The 21,228-nt window shown below is 43.8% G+C and overlaps 1 protein-coding gene across 1 annotated transcript in view; it reads right to left on the bottom strand.

Annotated features, from left to right (window-relative positions):
* The window catches only part of TSPAN3 (tetraspanin 3), a 219,786-nt gene that overhangs the window by 37,880 nt on the left and 160,678 nt on the right, over positions 1-21,228 (bottom strand). The window contains exon 6 of the mRNA XM_086959164.1: positions 9,526-9,609. Coding sequence (XP_086815290.1) covers positions 9,526-9,609 — 84 coding nt within the window. The remainder of the gene's footprint in view (positions 1-9,525; positions 9,610-21,228) is intronic.

Genomic DNA, 21,228 nt, shown 5'->3' with positions numbered 1-21,228 from the left:
AGTGTAGTGAGTGCAGAGTAGTGAGTGCAGAGTAGTGAGTGCAGAGTGAGTGTGCAGAGCAGTGAGTGCAGGTGCAGAGTGGTGTGTGCTGTTGAGTGCAGAGTGCTGTGTATTGGCAATGTAAATGACAATGCCATTTATTTATGATTTAAAGAAAAAAAAAAAGAAATGTCATTAGCAATGCCAATAGCTCTACCTTTAATGATGCCGAGACCATTGCATTGTAAATGCTTGTTTTTACTAGTATCTGCCTCTTTTTCCTTTCCCTCTATTTCCCTTTTTTCTCCTCTGTGTTTCCTTTTACCCCGCCGCTGTTGCCCCCACGACCCTTCCACCTCCTGCGTTGTCCCGCACCCACCCTACCACCAACCCCTACTTAATGGCAGCCACGCTGAAGGTGCATCAAAGGCAAGGCCGTCAGCGCCCATCCGCGACCCTCACCAGGACCCAAGATCTACCTCACCCACCTGCCCTGACCCCACCACACTCCAAACCATGCAATGTATCCCCCTCAACGTCCGCTCCCTGCACAGACACGCCACAGAAATCTGGGACCTCCTCAACAGCACCTCTCCTGACAAAGCCTTCCTCACAGAAACCTGGACGCATGCTGCCTCAGGACTACACATCGCCATCCGAGAAGGCTACACGATCACCCAGAAGGACTGCCTCAACCGCCACAGAGAATGAATTACTATTGCCCACAAGTTCCACCTCCGACTGAGCACCCACACCGATAGGCCCACAGATCTAATGGAACACCTCAACTTCAAGGTACAGACCAACCCGACAACCACCCTTCGAGGCACCCTCAGCTACAGACCCAGAACACCTTTCTCTGACTCCATATCCGACATCATCAGCCCACAAGCCATCACCTCAGCTGACTACACCTTGCTAGGAGACCTCAACTTCCACCTCAACAACCTCCAAGAGCCCAACTCCACCTCCCTCTTGGACAACTTCCTCAGCATCACACTCAAACAGATCGTACCAGAGCCCATGCATGCAGCAGGACACACCCGCAACCCAATCTTCACAGCAGGAAACTCCATTGCCTTCAGTCACACCTCTGAACTACCTTGGACGGACCACCGCTGCGCCCATTTCACCTTCAAATCAAACATCGCTCGCAAATGCCCTCAGCAGCTCCCTCGTAGAAACTGGAACAAGACCACCAATGACCATCTCACTACCTCCCTCAGCAGCTCCCCCCCCCCCCAACTGCCACAGACGACCCAACCACTGCGGCCAGGTCCCTGTACAACTGGATTACCGACTGTGCCAACACCATCGCCCCCCTCAGAGAGAAGGAAGGTCTCATTGAGACCTTCTCTGAGTCTGAGTTAGACGAGGTAATCTGCTCCCTCCCTAATGGAAAGGCCAACGGTGACGATGGTCTTCCAATTGAATTTTTAAAAAAATTTGAAGGAACTCTACGCAAAGAACTTTTAACTTTAGTAAATGATTTACTTAAAGGAGGATCCCCTCCGGATTCTTTCCGCTCAGCTGTGGTAGCTAGTATTTTAAAAAAGGGAAAGGATAGTGAGAATATAAACTCGTATCGACCAATAAGTCTACTAAACACAGGCTATAGCATTTTTACTAAGCTTTTAGCAAATCGATTGAATAAAATAGTGGGAAGTCTGGTAAACACTGATCAGTGCGGTTTTATTGCAGGTAGGCAGCTCTACACAAATACAAAGTTTGTAATGGAGGCACTAGATTTTTTAAACACTAATAATGTGAATGCCCAAATTTGGTTCCTAGGTGCTGAAAAAGCCTTCGATCTAGTGTCCTGGGACTGCCTATTTGCTATTTTGCACAGTTTTAATTTCCCGAATGTTTTTATCTCTTTTAAAACAACTATATTTGAACTCCAGGGCACAGATTATCATCAATAACTCCAACGTCGGTACATGCAAGGTCACTAGAGGCACCCGACCAGGCTGTCCACTATCGCCAATATTATTCGCATTATTTATTGAACCTCTAGCGATCGCGATTAGAAATATACGAATTAATACAGTCTCAGTAGCCGGCATGACTACTATAAAATTATACGCCGATGATATTGCCCTGTTTTTAGACTCTAACCCCCTAAGTCAAGCAAAAATTTTAAAAATATTTTCCAATTTTGAAAAATTAGGGGGCTATAAAATTAATGTTAACAAGACGGAAATTATTTTATTAAACTGCACCGTAGACACTTTAATACCAGAATTTAGGCAAATTTATAACCACACGCTGAAGAGATATCTGGGTATATTTATTTCTGACAATTTAGACGACCTTTTCTCACTCAACTATTCACCGTTGTTAAAAAAGGTCGAGTCCCTTTTAGAACGCTGGAATCTACTACCTCTGTCTATAATGGGCCGAGCAGCACTGATACGCATGTCAATCCTACCTCTTTTTAATTTTTTATTTAATGCAGCACCTTGTGTTATTCAGGTTTCCTTTTTAAAAAAAATAGATTCCCTAATATCTTCATTCCTTTGGGCAAAAAAAGTCTACTAGACTTGCACTAGCACTTTATATCTTGCATTTGCACAAGGAGGATTATCCCTCCCAAACATAAGGGAATACTATTTTGCGTCTTTTGCACACCATAGTTTTAGGTTATTCTTTTTAGACACGAATGAGACAGACAACTTTTTTTATGAAGAAGATGCTACCAGAGGTACGGATTATTGATCCAATTAAAGTTACTAATGATCCAAAAAAACTCCGCTACAAGTCCCTCCAATGGATTCTTAGACAGAAAACCCAGTTCCTGAAATCCCATTCCATTCCTAGGATAAGTAACAACTGATCTAAACAACCTCAACCTAGGTGAAGAGGGATGCATGGATAGAAAAACAAAGCTATGGAAAGAAAACGGTTTTGAAAAAATAAAGGACTTCCTGGCCGGCAACAGGTGGAAGACATGGGATCAAATTGCAAGCCAGGTAAGCCATTCCCATTCCGTTCTGAAATGGTCCTTTTTTATGTTGATTCCAATACTCAGAGAGCTGGATATAGGAAATCTCTATTTTAAGGAAAATATCTCTACAGCACTTAATAATAAATCTCAGAAAAAGATGAGTATCTGGATAAAAATATTAAAAGAGGACAAGAAACAGGAATCCTCAAGTAAGATTTTCGAGAGGTGGAAAAGAAGAGGATATTGAAATCAATCAACAAATTTGGGATAAAATAAACAAATTTAACAAAACAATCTTTTGTGGGGCTAATTTTAAGCGCATGCAATTTTATAATAAATGGTTGATTTACAGAACTCACTCTTATCTCCACAATATTTTTCCACTAGTTCCCGATAAATGCTTCCGATGTGAGGAAAAAGGGACCTAAAAGCATATCGTCTGGGAATGCTCTAAAATCCAACCGCTATGGAGGGAAATTGAAAAATATCTTTCCGTAAAGTTTAAAACTCCTATAAATGTCGATGATCTAGTCCCAGTTCTTGGTTGCTCAGCGGCCAACACCAAATATGACAAATTTCTTTTCATAGCTTCTCTAATAGTTAAATCACTCATATTGCAGTGCTGGAAAACCAATCAAGTACTGACCTTTCAGGCATGGAAGGCCAAATTAATACGAACACAGGGTAGGGAAAGAAAATATGCGCTCAGATCAGGGTACAAACGAACATGCAGATACCTAGAAAAATTCTGGAGGAACTCCAAAACCAGGACAACTTCAAAGCAGCCGCCACCACCACCCACCACAAACCCATCAGGAAGAAAGCGCTCCAGGACAGAATCGCCGCCCACACACACACAACAGCTAGGAACTCTTTGGCATCAAAGAATTTGCTCAACCCAACAGCGAGTCAACAGACATTCCACCCTTCCAAGAAATTCTTTCATCACAAAATCAAGAACATCTATGACAACTTCAATGACAACGCACACTCGGAACCAACAACCACCGCTCCCTCACAAAGCAACAGACACTCGACAGATGCACCGCCTCACCATCGAAGACACCCTGAAGACTATGAAGTCAACCAACTCTGCAACCCCCCCCCCCCCTCCCCAAGGATCCCTGCCCCTACCACATCCACCACAGAGCTCCAGATTTCTCTGTGGTGCAAACACCCGAGCTGCAAAGAATCATCAACCTCTCCTTCGAAACCACCGCCTTCCAGGACGACTGGAAACACGCAGAGATCAACCCGCTCCTGAGAAAACCCTCTGTGAACCTCACCGACCACAAGAATTTCACAACAGTTTCTTTACTCCCATACCCAGTGAAAGTCATTGAAAAAGAGGTTAACAGCCAGCTCGCTGCCTTCATTGAAGGAAATATCATCCCCGACTCCTCCCAATCAGGCTACAGGAAGAACCACCGCACCAAAACAGCACAACTTGCAGCAAAAGTTGACATCCACTCCCTCCTCGACAGAGGAGAGACTGTAGCCCTCGTCCTCCTGGACCTCTCCGCAGCCTTCGTCACAGTTTCCCATCGTACCCTAGCCCGCAGACTCCATGACGCAGGGATCCAGAACAAGGTCCTTTGCCGGATCCGCTCTTTCCTCTCGGGCAGAGCGCAGCGGGTCAGACTCCACTCCCCCCCTCCTCCTCTCTAATCCCAAACCGACCACCTGCAGGGAACCCCAAGGATCCTCTATCAGCCCCACCTTGTTAAACATCTACATGGCTCCGTTCGCACCCTTAGTCAGATCCCACAGACTTAACATATCGTACGCAGATGATAGCCAACTTATCCTCTCCCTATCTAACGAACCCAACACATCCAAACACAACTTTCAAGAAGGAATGGAAGCAGTCGCCAAGTGGATGAATAACAGCTGCCTACAACTAAACACAGACAAAACCGAAGTCCTCATCATGGGCCCACACCCCGAAGCCTGGAACGACACATGGTGGCCCTCCGACCGTGAGAACCCATCCTACCACACCGACCACCCACGCAACTTCAGAATCATCTTTGACTCGGAACTCAAAGTAGACCTCCAGTTCAACGCTATTACCTCCTCCTGCTTCCACATCCTCCAACTCCTACGAAAGACCTTCAACTGGATTCCCCTTGAACACAGGAAGACCGTTACCTACGACCTCATCAGCAGCAGACTGGACTACGGCAATGCACTATACGCCGGGATCAACAAGAACCTCACCCACAAACTCTAGAACGCCGTCACCAGACTAGTCCTCAACCTACCGTGCCACTGCGACATCACCCAACATCTGCAGACCCTCATCTGGCTCCCCGTCGAGAAGAGATCACCTTCAAGCTTTTCACCCATGCCCACAGAGCGGTCCACAACGCCAGACCCGCCTACCAGAACTACCGGCTCACTTTCCGCGCATGCCAAAGATCCCTCCCGCTCAGCCCAACTCTCCCTGGCTATGGTGCCACCAAGAAGTCCAGAAAATGAGGCCTCTCCTGTTCCCTCCTCCTGACCTCCCTCTCCACCTCCGACAGAACCCTACACTCTCCAAGTTCATGAATGACCTCAAGACTGGTCTTTTTGACAAATCACCATGAACATCCAGGAGATGCGTGACCCAACTCCTCCCAAACCCACCCCCCCTGGCCCCCTCACCGCCTTATGCACTTAATAAACCCTGATTGATTGATAAGTTGGAATGCTACCTTGAGTGATTGACAGTGGTTAGACTTGTTGCAAGTACTCCTATCACCTTGTGTGCGTGATAACACAATAACAGAACAATGGAGGACGAGAGCTGGCTGAAAGTCTTGACACACAAGTGTACTAAACAAAATGGCCTTTGTTAAAGCCTTAGCTAAAAATGAACTTTGGTTTCAACTGCCAATACATTGCGGCACTCTGGCACTGTTGGTTCCCGGTTGGAAAGAAAAACAAGCTGCAGGTTTTCTGGATGTGCTCAGTTTTACTCGCCTACTACTTCCAACTACCTCCCCCACTCAAAGGCTCACAAACTAGTTGGGTACTTAATTGTGCCTGGAAACTGGGAACTATGTACCAGTTACCCACCATTGCTCCTTCCCCCTTTCATGTTTTCTTTTTTTTTACTTTAACATATTTTGTATTTATTTCTATTTTTTGCAGTATCTAAACTGAACCATTTGCTCCTGGATTGCTCCATTTTATGGGATATCATGACAGCGTAACTTTCACCAGACAATTACGTGAGATTCACTAGGAAAGGGGCTTTGGCTCCTCCAACATTTTGGGAGCCGGAAAGCACATGTATTGCTTGGGCAGAAGTTGTGTGCTACCACGTAAGAAGTTCTTGCCCTCAACACAGCTGTGATCATTTTATTTATTTATCCAGATGGCTGCGCTTGAACTTTCAGGGGCACACACATGCCATTGCAATGCTATCAGTGTCTTCAATAACAAAAGTAGATCATTTACGGCATTTTCTCTGGCAGCAGCAGCACGGATGGGACAAGAGCAGCAATTAACAATGAGTTCTAGGCCCAGGTTTATAGTCCATTCATAAGCACGACCTATTGGCATTGTCATTGCTTGCTAAAACATCATGATTAGGTGCTCATTAGCTTTCTTGTTTATTTACTAGTTCAAGGTTGCCATAAGCCATTTTGAAGTAGTAAAAAAGAAGAAAAAAAAAAAGTCAGCGGCCAGATCATGCTATATGTGCCCACATGTGTTTCCCCTGTTTTTTTGTTAATGTGGAATACAACAGGTAAGAAATATTGGCAACACCAATAGGTTTGCATTGGCATCAAAAAGGAAAAAAATAAGATCTGCTTGTTACACTTAAATGCAGCGATTGAAGTGCATTAAAAAAATTAATTAAAAAAGTGCATGAGAGCTGTGATATTGAGTGTAGTTGAGAGGAGTAAGGGAGTGTAGGGTCGGGGTAAAACAAATAAAATATTCTGTAACTATTTGTTGGGCTTTCACCTTCAGGTAGCTTCAGATAAATTAACCCACACACCTTAGAGGAAAAATAAATGCAAGTTAAACTAATAAGTCAGAAATTTATTTTTCACGTTTATTTATTTATTTGAAGTTTTATATAGCGCATAGTTACCCTCGGGCATCCCAGCGCTTGTCAAGACAACGCCAACAGCTAGCAACAGGCCGGTTCAGTACCATCATGCAGGAAACAAATGAGTTTTAAGTAGTTTGCGAAACCAAAGAGTACAGGTCTCGGAGCGCAGCTTCAAAGGAAGCGCGTTTCATAAGATGGCTGTATTGACCGAGAATCTTCTCCCACCAGTACGGGCCTTTTTTACTATAGGAATTTGGAGACGATGTTTCTGGTCAGAGCGTAACGCTCTATTAGCTTTGTAAGGCACAGCCAAATTCCTCAGTATAGGAGGGCCCCTCCCCTGAAGAATTTTATGTGCCGTGCAAAGAGCCTAAAATTTGACCCTTTCCCTCACCGGGAGCCAGTGCAGTGCCATCAAGGCCGGTTTAGCTGACTGCATCCTTGGCACGTTTATCAGCAGCTTTGCAGCAGCGTTTTGGACCTGCTGGAGTTTATTAAACATTGCTTCAGGGGCACCCAGAAAAATAGCATTGCTTTAGCCTAGTCGAGATGTGATAAGCCCCTGAATTGGCAACTTCCTAGATGTTGGAGGAAGAGGCAGGACTTTGCGAGCTGAACGGAAAAGGCCAAAACAGACTCCTGCTGTTTTTTTCGCCCGATTCCTATTAGAGAGGTCTTGCTCTAACCAGACCCCTAAACTCTTAATCTCCTCTTTCGGCCTCGGGAGCTCACCCATACAGCTAGGCCAACTAGTCAGTGGGAGTGAGGGGATCTTATTCCCCAGCAACATTATTTCGGTCTTCGAACCATTCAACTTTAGCGCTGACTCACACATCCAGGTGTGAACTTTCGACAAACAGGAATGCAGCAAATCTGGATTATCCACCAGTTGGGATAGGGCGACCACCAGCTGCGTATCGCCAGCATAACTGACGATTTTGATGTCAAATGGGGCCATCACATCCTCCAGGGGGGCCATGCATACATTAAATAATGTAGGGCTGAGGGAAGAGCCCTGTGGCACACCACACTGGAGGGGGATAGACGTTGACCGTTCGCTACCTTCCCAAACCTGGTATGTCCGCCAGCTGAGAAATGACCTAAGCAACTTCAAAGCAACACCTGAAACACCTACATCCGACAGTCGCTGAATCAACACCTGATGGTTCACAGTGTCGAAAGCCGCACTGAGGTCTAGGAGGATCACTGCCACTGACCTTCCCGAGTCCAGAATGCTTCTGGCTTCATCGACGACTGCAAGGAGAGCGGTGTCGGTGCCCTGGCCTGGCCGGAATCCAGTTTGTGAGTCTCGCAGCAAGCCATTAGACTCCAGTAAAACTGACAGCTGTCGGTTCACCAACCTTTCGGAAATTTTCCTGAGTCCCGGAAGCAGGGGCGTTATGACTCTACTGGTTAATTCTATCTTTGGAGTCGAAGAATATAATCCTGGTTGGCACTGCGGTGAAAAGTGACTTGTGAATTTAAAATTCTAAAACGTCCCAGACTGTGACAGAAAGCACTGTGAATATGTAAATCTTTAAACTAATTGTACTGCACACAGTGAAAGACAAGCGGTCTCAAATCGTGCAAAAAGATTTCGTGTTTAAGATAAAACAAATACCCCATTCAAATATTTTCATGTGTCTATTAAAAGGACGCACATCAGAAACCAGCTGGTCAACACCCTTACAATACCCCTCAAAACGAATAAATGTTAGTCTCCATGTAGCCTGAAGTGGGAGCCAAGCAGCCCTTACATTTGCTGATTAAGCCATTTCATACTTTAACATTTCTTTCAGATAGGTGTCACCTTGGTGAGAGGTCTAGTTTCTTCTCTAACGCTCTATCCAGTCATCCGATTCACTGCACAGAAGACCCCCATACCCCATCCCTTCGCTTTCAGTCGGTGGCATCTCCAAGGCCTTATTAGCCGTCCAGGAAAGATTTTTTTTACAAAAAGAATGTAAAGTGTTTTAGTGCGATAAAGAACTGGATGAGCATATGGTTACTTATAATCTTATCTTATCTGTAGATAAAAGTCTTGACTACTGGCTGGACATCGAACGTTTACTGTGTCAAATTGTATCTGTAGCTGGCTTCAATTCCGGCCACATCCTAGAGTAAGCATTGCCTGCTCAACCCCATTACCGTTATACAGCAAAGTTTAAAAAGGGAGGAACTTTTTTTATCTAGATGGAGTGCAACAGTACTACTAACACTAGGTCATCAGTAGGATTGATAGCACAGGACATCAGTGGAACCATACAGCATCCGGCTGTATGTCATAATATGAAGCAGTAAAATAATTGTATCACATAAGTAACATAACCAGAATATAGACTACTAAAATATCATGAAGCTAAGTAAATAAAGCCAAGTGTAGATTTACTATTCTTAATTCCACATCTACGTACCTTGAACATATATATACCATCAAGTTATGTAGAAGTGGAGATAAGTACTGACCTCATTATTTCTATGTAGTTGTTATTCTGGGTTCGATATTATTGTAGCACAATGCTTTAAACATACAGATTCTCAGTCTTACCTGAATAGCAGCAAAAGCCAACGCGGCCCAGATGACATACATCATGATTTCCTGCAGCTTTTTCACAACTAGAGCTTCACATCCCTGTAACCCACAATGAAAACAGATTTCTGAACAAGTATTTTCAACGCTGTGATTCTATCAAACCAATCACAGTGTATACTGAGGGTAGAGACCAAACAACAAATCTTTAACAACATGTATCAACAATGTTCGTGAAGACTAAGTTCCATAGATTTCGTGCTACCTAAAATCAACTGTAATGTAGAGACATCATTTACAAGAGGAAGAAGACCTCTGGCAACTGTACAGCATGTTCAAATGAGCCACAGTTCAAAAAAGACTACAGTGCTTGCACAGCAATGTCTAAGGGAGTGAGAAAAGCCTGAATGGTTGGCTGGTCAACTGCACCCAAGGATACAAAGAGGTGCTGTGGCTTAAAGTGGAAGAGAGGGGACTCTGGTAGGTAGGTGTGAAAAGGACATGGGGGTTGTCGCCATCAAACGGAGGTTGAGATTGCTAACCTGCTCAAACCTCTTCAAATCAGCTAAGTTTATGTAGTGAGTAGGCTGAACATCAGATGGTAACTTGATTTTGCCAGTTCGGAGAAAGGGCTGTATCTGGTCAAAGAGGAGGGGGTTAAAATAAATGTTGTAACACGGATAAGTGCTAATGTAAGGCGCTGAATACGAAAGCCAGAGAGGAGAGTGTAGTTCATTTGCAAGGCAGGTTACACAATTGATGAGGGCTAGTGATTACAAGTATGAAGGTTGAAAGGGCCAGGTGAAGCGCAGGTAGGGTTTGGCCGAGAAGAGTATGGGAATCAGCTCCAGAGGAGCTAGAGAGAAAGTGTTTAGGCTAGGTGGGGGGAGGAGTATTTTGTGTGAATGCAGAGAGCATTTCCTCATTGTGGTAAATTGTAAGGAAGAATACGTTGCAGTCAATGAGGAGTTGGCTCAGTGCAGGTGGAGTTGGAAGGAAAGAGGAAACTTGCGCTGCAGAAGTGCACCATTTTGCTACGATTCTTTTCAAAGGTTTGTTTCATACATATCCATTCATGCTGTCCTAATAACGAAAGAAACAATGTCATTTCCCACGCATGGCAAAGTGATTAAGAAAAAGACGATTGCTTTTAGAGATTGTTGTTGGTCCCAGAGATGGGAGAGGGTGATAAAACAGTAGCAAGCGGTTCAGCGAGGGTAGGGGAGGTGTGGAGACAATGGTGCCACTGATATTTGCTCTATCGGGAAGGAGGACTACAGACAATAGTCCAAGCGATGAAGGGAAAAACTCTGGGGCTTTTGATGATTAAGGCTGTAGCCATTGAATATTTTACTACTGGGTGTTGCCAGTCTGAGTGACACATTTAAGTGATAACCTTTAAAGAGTCTCTCATGGAAAATGTCTAGCAGAAACCAGCCGAAAAGAGCAGAAACAAAAGCTTTATCAGTGTACACGCTGAGCGAGAACTGAAAGAAGAGGTGAGCAAGTTGGAAGGGGAAGCGGGACGGGTGAGTGCATGAAGGAATGAGAGTCGTAGAGAAGAAACAGGGAGTGAAAAATGGATGTCAGAAGAAGTGAAGTAATATGAGGCAAGGGAAGCTGTGAAGAGGAAGTGGGTGAGGAGGAGTGATTTATGGGAAAGATGAGGTTAAATTTGGATAGAGAAAAATAAGCAAGGGAGAGGTAGATAGAAGAGAGGAGAGATGTTAAGAAAAGCTTTAGAGACTATGCAGGAGAGCCATTAAGATACAAAGAGGTCCGAGATGGAAGGAAAGTAGGTAGATTAAGAGAGTACAAGAAATAGATGAGTGTTGGACAGAAATGTCCAATGCATAATGTGTACACCTTCCTTGAGTGAGTCAACTGGGCATGAAACTGGTATCCTAACTTTTTTTTAATGCAGCGAACACGCTAATCTAGCACGTACACTCAAGCCTAGGCCTGGATATGGTTATGTCAAGGACTAGAACCGGTTCTGTGTCCTGAAGTGGTGCACTAGGAATGCCTTCTTGTAGAACCACTGCCAAAAACCTGGGTTGTGGACTTCAAACAGTGCTGGTACAATACTGATTTTTGCAAATGAATACCCCAAACCAGAACTATTGTTTTTGTCAGAGAGGAGATTGGCATACTGCCAACATTCCAGATAAAAATTCAGCTTCAACATGGCACCCAGACCCCTGCGCTGACATTTAGTGTGAGCAGAGAGCATGTGTGCACTGCATGTATGGCCCATACTTGACAGTGAAACTCTGTGGAGGCCGAGTATGTTTTCTGGGACAAGGAGGATCCATTTTGGATGGCCCGAGGTTTAGCATGGAGGATGGCTACAGCTGTCGAAGAATGGAAGGCGGAGGCTCAGGCAGTTAAATGAGGGAGGATAGAGACAAGGCTACCCTATCAAATTCTAGGATGATCTTTTAGCAAGGCATTGCTAATTAGATTTTGCTCAGCACTACAATTTAAGTGATGGTAGGGGGCAAGGGATAGGTTAGCAGTTTTTGTTGTCAACAATGGGTACGTTTCTAGACACGGCCTGTCCTTTTGTCTCTCCATGACTGGTACTTTAGAAAGACTGATGGAAGCCAAATGACAGGCAGAGTCTTCACATTTCCAGTTTTATATACTTCTATTTAGAGCCCACGTTGTCACTGTTTGCAATGAGCCATCACCTTACACAAAGACGGTTTCTGAACTATAGACAAAAAATTACACTTGAAATGGAACTGTCCCAAACCGGTTTCACAACCTTGGATAGAGGACTCTCACCCATTTTTGGAAAATAGGTATAATAGCAGGAAACAAACCACCCCACTTAATTCCACTATGAAGTTCTTGACCAAAGAAAAGAGTGCTCTACACAGTACTCCAACAGCTGCTGCAAGATCAGGATGAGGTCAGTGTGACGGCCGGTATTGCAGAGCTGAGGAGACATCACCTGAAGTCTGCACAACATGCGAGCGATGTGGTTGGTCTCCCTGTTGTTTATATGTTTTCAGAGAGGGTAAGTGTAAATGACCCTGCGACAGGACAGAATGTACAGGAGGAGAACCCCAGCGGCGTTCCCATTAGGTGGAATACCCGTTAGAAGCAGATTGCTAATTAGGAATCACCAGTGTGGTAGACTGCATAAAGAAACTTTAAGGCCGGAATAACCTGCTCTCCAGCAAACCTGCAGCGTGCACAAAGGACTGGTATTGTCGAGGCCAACATGTGGTGGAATCCCATAGGAGCTATTGACAAAAGTGAGAGATCTGCCCTGGCCTTGTGGCTGCAACTGCTAAAGAAAAGCATCCACCAGACTAGCCTAGTGTACCAATACAATCAGCAGATAGACAGATGCAAGTCTGCCGCTTAAATCAAGCAATCACCAAATAAGATGCCTACAGTGTAAGCAGCCCCACGGTTAACAGGTAATGCAAGGATTGGAATTCAAAGACTGAAAAACGGTAATACGAACGCACCAAGATATTCCTGCAGTAGAAAGTTTTCCTTAAAGGTCCGACTCTTTGGACTTGAGAATTGTTCGAACTGACCTACTTAGTACTTAGTTCAGGGCACATTAGTGAGACTACTCAACAAGGTGGTTGTACTCCCTGTCTAATTGTGATGCATTCCGTTCTGCTATGAAATCAAAGTCCTTTATTTTTAGAAAAAAATAAAATTGGGCAGGACGGTGATTTGTTGTGTTTGTTGACTGAGGCCTGTCTCCCTTCCCTCTCACTACCTCACAAAGAAAACTCTGAATGACTGCATTCGCTGTCCTTCGAGCTTAGTGGCGGAAAGGTGTACTTGGCACAGTTTGCAGTCGCAGCAGGATGAGCCCCAGGAGACTAGTAGATAACGATCCCAAGAATCACAGGAGTGGCCCAGTAGCCCTTACTACCTGGTGAGCAATGAAAATTGGTCTGACAGCAGGTAATTGGAGCAGTGACACAGGGGAAGGAATAGTTGGGGGGGTGGAGGAGGGAGAAGGTAGAGGGCCTGGAGAAGGGTTGCGAGTGGGTGGATTGGACAGAGTGTGTATCATCTGACCATCAAATGCTTTTACATGTTACATTCTGGACTGTGCCCACTTGGTTATCACAATGTTATGTTCAAGTTGGCGAGTGAATGCGATATTTATTTTTGAAGAGATTTGCATGAAAACCATTTTTAGAATATGTATTCAACCAATGTCCTCAGGCTGAGCATACTGACCTTCACTAAGCTACTTAGCATTTCCTTTTGTTGAAAAAGCTCTGCAGTCATGCTCTGTAGAGGGAAATCCGTTGTGACAAAGCAGAATTTGATGTACGAGACAATTTACCTTAAGGTGCTCTTAGGGGCATGCTTTTCTCTATCAAACAGTTGGAAAATGGGTTAAAGAGGGGTGTTTTTCTAACACCCATTACCTATCTTAATATAACTTGAGCACTCCATTCGCATCATGCACCCTAGTTTAGTTGTATCAAAGCAGAAGGCTAAATGCGACAGTCACCCTCTCTACATGCTTTTAAGCTTACGTTGCAGAGCCTTGACTAAAATAGAATCGTCTACAACTAGGTCATTTTTCTCAGTTTAGGCACACCCATTCCTATTTAAATTAAGAAGTTTAAAAATTGCTTATTTAAATATGGATATAAACTTCTGCTTGGTCACAAAAATGAATTCTCATCGTGCAGTCCACCCTTGTCCTGAAATCACTGCCAGAGTGAGGAGGGAACTAGATGATGAAGCGTGCTACCTACAAGGGTAAAGTGACAGCATCAATGAACGGAAGGTACCAACCAGTCAATACGACCACACAACTTCCATCTAACATACCTGTAGAAAACAGCCTTTTGTTTTCCCACAGAGAAGCGTGTTATTCTTCTTGATGTTTATAATCACTCAATGATCCATCTATTATCATGCTAAACACCTATATCCGCAACATGAACATACCAGGTTTCTTTGATGCAGTGTTCTACAAGTGCTACAAATGACTGCCTTTAACATCCTACTTGAAGGTAAAGGGGGCTAGATAGAACTGGATATGCTACCAGTCCACTTAGTATGGTCAGAGGGGGGGGGGGGGGGGGGGGCTGAAAGATCACGTAAATGCTTGACATTGTTGATATATGAAGACTGCAAGATGGATGGGAACAAGAGTAGATTATTTCACTATTCTATGTCACAAATTGACCGTAGGCTACCCGCTCAAATCATCACTCCTTGGGTCGCCTAAATGAATATCCCAAAACATTATCTGATTACTGCCCCATTACAATTGATCACAACAATTCCCATAGCTAGCTCCCTGGGGTGCTTCTGATGAGCTCCCACTCAGACATTAGTCGTTTCTGTCTTCAAGAGTGTGATTCGGCCTTCCATACTTTCCGCAGTGGGTCAGTTCCCAAGATTGACTCCATCTGGGAAGCCTTCAAAGACTACATGGAGCTATTTATATCTCAACACAAAAATCAGGTCTTACAGTAATAAGGAGTTGAGTAAACAGCACTGAGACTCAAACTGAATTTGACAAAGTGGCACAAGGCATCATCTCTGGATCTCCCCTTGACCCTTTGCCTCCGAAAATTTGGAAAGCATGTGGACACGAATTATTCCATACTCTCCGGATGATTTGTAATTAATCCCTCAGCTGTGGCTTCGTCCCCACCTCCTGGAAGCAAGCGCTCATCACTCCGCTTCTGAAGAAACCCACGCTCAATCCAGAATGCTTGTCCAATTTCCACCCCATATCACTTCTACCATTCCCGGTGAAGGTGCTGGAACGTTGGGTCAGTCACTGCCTCTCAACCCACCTCGAGCAGCACCACATTCTGGACGAATTCCAATTTGGTTTTCGCCCAGCCCATGGCACCGAAACCGCTGTGCTCACCACCATGGAGGAGCTTCGAATGCGCGCATACAGGGGCCAAGCTGTGGCCTTGATCCTATTAGACCTGTCTGCCGCATTCGATACTGTCAACCATGGGATTCTGCTCGAGCGGCTGAGAGAGGCAGGGATCGACGGCACGGCCCTGATCTGGTTTCACTCTTACCTCAGTGACAGAAAACAGGCTGTATCTCTTCCCCCTTTCCAATCGGCCTTCTCCCCTGTCCCTCACGGTGTTCCCCAGGGCTCCTCCATCAGCCCGATTTTATTTAATGTTTACTTGAAACCTTTGGTCACTCTAATTAAATCACACAACATGACCACAGTAAACTACGCTGACGACACTCAGCTCCTTCTTTCTTGAGAGGGCGAAGATTCCATCCCCTTAGAAGCTTTCCACAACTGTCTAAGAGACACTGCCAGCTGGCTGCACAGAAACTCCCTTCAGTTTAACTCCTCGAAAACCGAGGTTCTGTTCTGCCCTGCGAGCCGTATACCGCGCCCTCTGCCTGCTGAGTTTTGGCCCCCGGAAAACTCTAACAACCCGCCACCGGTCACCAGTGTTCGCAACCTGGGCGTCATGCTTAACCACCAACTAAGCATGGAAACACAGGTTTCTAGAACAGTCGCTACCTGCTCAGGCCTTATGCGCTCATTGCGCAAAGTCCTGCCTCTATTACCACCTTCTGCCCGAGCATTGATAGTCAGGTGCACTATTCTTAGTCGCCTAGACTATTGTAATGCGCTGCTGTTTGAATCCCCTGCGACACTATTGGACAGACTCCAACGAGTTCAGTCGGCAGCAGCCAAACTGGCCCTTGGTTGGACCAGGAGATCCTCGGCCACCGCAGCACTGGCCGAGCTGCACTGGCTGCCGTTGAAGCAACACATTGCCTTTAAGGCCCTTTGCCTCGTCTTTAAGGCACTACACGGTGCCGGACCCAGGCCTCTCCAACGTCTGTTCTCGTGGTATACTCCCACCAGAACACTTAGGTCTACAACTGCCTGCCTTGTGAAAGTGCCCAGATGTAAGAAGGCCAGGACTGGGGGAAGATCGTTCAGAGTAGCTGCTGCCAAGTTGTGGAACAGTCTGCCTGTCGATATTCGCCAAATCCCTCACCTCCTTCCCTTCAGAAAACGAATTAAAACCTGGCTCTTTCCTCCGTCCCTTTAAATCCCCAACCATAGTTCAACCCCCGTCTAAGAACCTCTAGGAGTAGCCATCAGCGCCAGGATACCTGCCAGGTGACAGTCGCGCTCTATAAATATTTTAAATAAATAAATAAATAAATAATAAATTGAGGAGATTGGAGCAGCAATATGCTGCTACTGGAGCTTAAGAGGTGCTAGCACTACTAACGTTGGCTCAGATGTCCTTCCGGGTATTTGTGGACACTGAGTTGTGTTCCTTGGCACGAGAGGGAATGATGAGATGTCCGGAAGGACTCTAGTTTCACACATTGACCATTGTTTAGTGCAGAACAATGTTTGAGTGCTGCTTAAATTAGTGGAAGGTGATGGGATTAATAGTCCTCCTCTTTAAACCTAAGACTCTCTCAGACTCTACAATTTCAGATCGCTAAAGCTCTTCGTATAGGAGGTGGATAGAATTTGTATGTGGAATGGACCAGCCAACCGGTGTTCTGGGAGACAGCACAAGTTACAATACTCCAATATTACCAGGATACTTAGTGGCCACATCTGTTCTTGAGTAGAGCAAACCTGCGTTTTTAAACTATTATATCAGGACATCTGTACACCTTGAGGCTGTAAAGAAGCCTAAAGGATATTATAATTATGGCACTTGCTCTGAGATAAGCTTGTTATACAATAGAGATTAGAGGACAGTGTAAACAGGTTAGCCATCAAGCAAAGAGCAGCAGAGGCAGAACAGCTAGCTGCACAGTGAACTAAAATGGAGGCTTGCACAACTTGCCTTACAGCACCGACTACAGTAAAGCTATAATGCTAGCCTACTGGCACTTACTGAGAAATAAGAATAAGAGCTAGCATTATGGCATGGGGGGGGGCATGATTGATCAGCCAGCCTTAAAAGGCATGAAAAGACAGGCTTACTGCAATATCTGGGACAAAAGCTTAAAGTGCTAACATTATGGCATGACGGCTTAAAAACACTACCTTTACAGCACTTACTGGGGAGACTGCTTGAAAAACTTGCCTTACAGGACTGATTGAGAGGAATGATTAATGCTCTACCTATAGGCACAAAGTGAAAGCGAAGCTTTAAACATGAACGCACGGAAATGAATACGGGTTTGAGCAAGTGGTCTACTAGCAGGGACTGAAAAGAACACCAGAAGAGATGGCTATAAATCCTTCAGTGACAGCTGTTTGCTGATAAGAACAGAATACACTGGGAATCCGAAGGCTCTAGAGTGGGAACACATCATAGCCAAGAACAGAGGTAATCACTACTTTAAGCTTTACATAGAGGAATTATTTAAACAACTTTTATAGAAGCTCCCCCTGGATTGGAAGAGAGAATCGTTGCTACTCACTGCCCAAAGCCATCCAAGTCCCTGAAATCTAAATCCACAAAACTCAAAAAGTCCTGTAATTTTTTTATCATGAAAATAGCCCTGCAACCAATAAACTTATACTGATAGAACTACTGAGTTAATGAAGAGAAAGAAGACATATGTGGTTTACAGCCACATCCATGATGGTGCTCCTATAGATGGGTTACCGAAGCATATATGTTGCCTCCAACAGAGAATATACCTGTGCATAAACAAACTGAACAAGCTATTGTGTGTTCTAGTGTCCTGATTCTTAGGAAGGACGCCTTCTCGGCCAGTGAAAAGGATGCACTTTTATGCAGACCTAGAAAGGCGCTACAAGCACCATACTTTTTGTTAAGTGTTCCAAAGAGAAACAAACAATTACTAATGGTTACACTCTACTTCAAATTGCACATCGACATTTCTTCCTGAATGCAATGCGAAATTATGCATCTTGAAGTCTTTTGAAGGGAAAGAAAAATCTCCATTTAGTAAGAATGGAGCCCTTGAAAGTGGACACAATCTTTAATCACCCGCCCCGCCCCCACAACATACCACGAAAAATAGAATGTCTTTTTCAAAAACGTCAAAATATAAGCTATAGCAAAACAAAGGGGATAATGTTTTTTAAGGCAACCATTAACAGATTTCTTCCTGTGACAGTGGAAAAACAATTGTCATTCATGTCAAATGTCAAGGTTTTTCCACCGAGAATATTTTAGTACATAACTAACGGAGATCGCACAAAGAAGAACAGTATGGGAGACAAGGTATAATAGCATTTCGTGAGCTCAAAAGAAGTTACTGAACATAGCCTTTTGACAGATATACATCATAGACAGGAATTCTTAGAAACCTCTGTAGGAGTACCAAAGACTGGTTAATTACTACTGTTGAACTATATCATGGTTACCAGTTACAACAATGTCACTGCCAGAGTACTGGCCAACTTGTGCTTTACTCTTCAATTGGATTATAATTGTACTCTGTTTCATCATCTGTGTTCTACGTAACACAATGGATATACAACACGATTAACAATTTGTGATTAGGTCAATTTAACACAATTTTAATATTAACCTAAATGAGTATGATGTCAAAACGTTCAATAACATGCATTTTTTGTTTGAGAACATGCTTTATTTTAATGGCTGTTGCACGTATCATAATTCAAACATCTTGTATTGGGTATGGTTTTAGCACTGATGCAGTCATTGATTTTTACGTTAGTCTTTCATTAGTTGAGCCACCATGTTGATGGTATGACTTATTTGTTTGATCAGCCAGGTTGTTGTTCTGTCCTCGTTCTATGGTTGTGTTGTTCTCAAATACCATTCATTACAGTATCAATTTATACTCAATGGGAAGAAATTCACCTTAATGCGTTGGCGTAACTGCTATGTAACCAGGTTTCTATAATAAAGACTGTGGTGCCTGCCACACTTGAAAGCATTCCCTGTACACTATAGTAGCTATTACAGGACATAAAATGGAATGGCAAATGAAAAGTTTTTACAAAAAAATATACGGGGCGTCCTAAAAAAATTCTGAACTTTTTTTAATCAGCCTCATAAAAGTACTGAAGATTAAGCAATATGTTACAGTTTCTTTTATATTAAACTTATGGAAACATTTGAGGTTGTACCCGAATGAGTATGGTATTATACATCACCTAAGCAGCAGGTGTTGACCAAAATTTCAAGTAGGCCCACATTAATCCCTGTTGATATGTCTAAATGGAAAGAATGCAGTTACTAACTCTATGTAAACAGTAGCTCTTGACTTCAGGAATGCGTCTAAACCAGTCAACCCTGTCACCTCCTGTGACTGAGTGATGATTAATGGGTACCAGCTTTACCATACCATTGATCAACTAATAATCTGTAGTTTGCACATTTCATAGAAAGGACTGCACCTACCATAAAACACTTTAAGTATGCTTAGCCTGTGTAGTATTGGTTCATTAGGTACAGTTTACAACACTGCTGCTTTCTTCACTTCTCTCAAGAACTGGGATGTAAACTTTCAGAAGAAAAACTTTTTACCTGCCTGAAATGAAATTGCAGCTACAAAATCAAATGTATTGGAATAGCTGGTGCTTTAGAATCACACAATTTGAAATTCATCTCGCAGTAAAAAAAACTGCCCTTCCCTATATGTCTGCAAAGTTTAAATATGACTATTGAACACTCAGCATTTCTAGTGCATCTCTTATGATGTAGAACCCTAGGGCAATTTCTTGAGAAAGCAGAAATGTGCTCATGGCATGAAGAATTTTAGCACAATAGGACAACCAAGCCATGTAGTCAAACATTAAAACATTTTTCTTATAACATTTTAAGCTTTTGGGGGTGAAGCATGTGTCTCAGCTGGTGAGATTCAAGAGGTTTAAAATGGATAGTTTCAGCTAGGAACCAGCTGAAAGATCACAAGTGCAATGGACCTCCTCAGATGTTTGAGAGACTCAGCTACACAAGTGTTTTTTGGGAAAAGTTATTAGCAGGGATGGCACTCTTCGAATACTGAATAAAGTACATATACAAGGAAATCCTTGATAGAAGGCTCTCCCCTGAACAAAAGGTATGGTAAGATTGTGGCTCATCATCTCCTCTCCCTTGCACACGGTAAACAAACTCAGAAGTATAAGTTGACTGTTGAACCAGTCTGGTAGAAGACTGCATGTGAGGCAGGCAAAAGGAAAGCAGAAGGTCTTTTCCAAGTGTGAGGCCACAATTGGTTTGGACCAGGCAGCTAGCAAGACTTTCCGAGTGAGAGTCAGAGAGGCAAGGAAGAAGTGCCATTAGGAACGGAAGGTCCAGTGAGGCCAATCTTTCTTCCCAGCCAGTGGAAAAGGCATGGTTAGCGCAAAAGCATAATGACTACTAAAGATAAAATGAACGTATGGGTACTTCAACGTTAAATAGTAATGGCACCTTATGTAATAAAGAAGGTGCATCAGAATGTTAAACATAGAGGCCTCAACATAAATAGGGTAAGTTTGGGGAAAAACAGGCAGCAGAAACTTAAAAACAGTGATGCCTTTCACTAATGATTCTGGGCTAACTTCATGGCTAATTTTTACTCCATAAATCTTGGGCCTTCTTATTCAACATAACTGGGGAAATAGAGGATACACAATATAGGCATCCTCAGGTTGAACTACTACAACACTAAAGCAGACGTGCAAGGCACTACAATGGCGGACAACGCGAATATAGGGCTTGTTAAGTAGGAGAGAACTGGACTACAGAGCTGAACTAACGAGAGAATACACTCAAACAAATTAGCTGAAAAATGTAGTGTTGAAGAGGTTGAATC

This window comes from Lissotriton vulgaris, chromosome 2_2 (assembly GCF_964263255.1).
Source record: "Lissotriton vulgaris chromosome 2_2, aLisVul1.2, whole genome shotgun sequence".
NCBI classification, from domain to species: domain Eukaryota; kingdom Metazoa; phylum Chordata; class Amphibia; order Caudata; family Salamandridae; genus Lissotriton; species Lissotriton vulgaris.
This window is presented reverse-complemented; position numbering and strand designations above follow the sequence as displayed.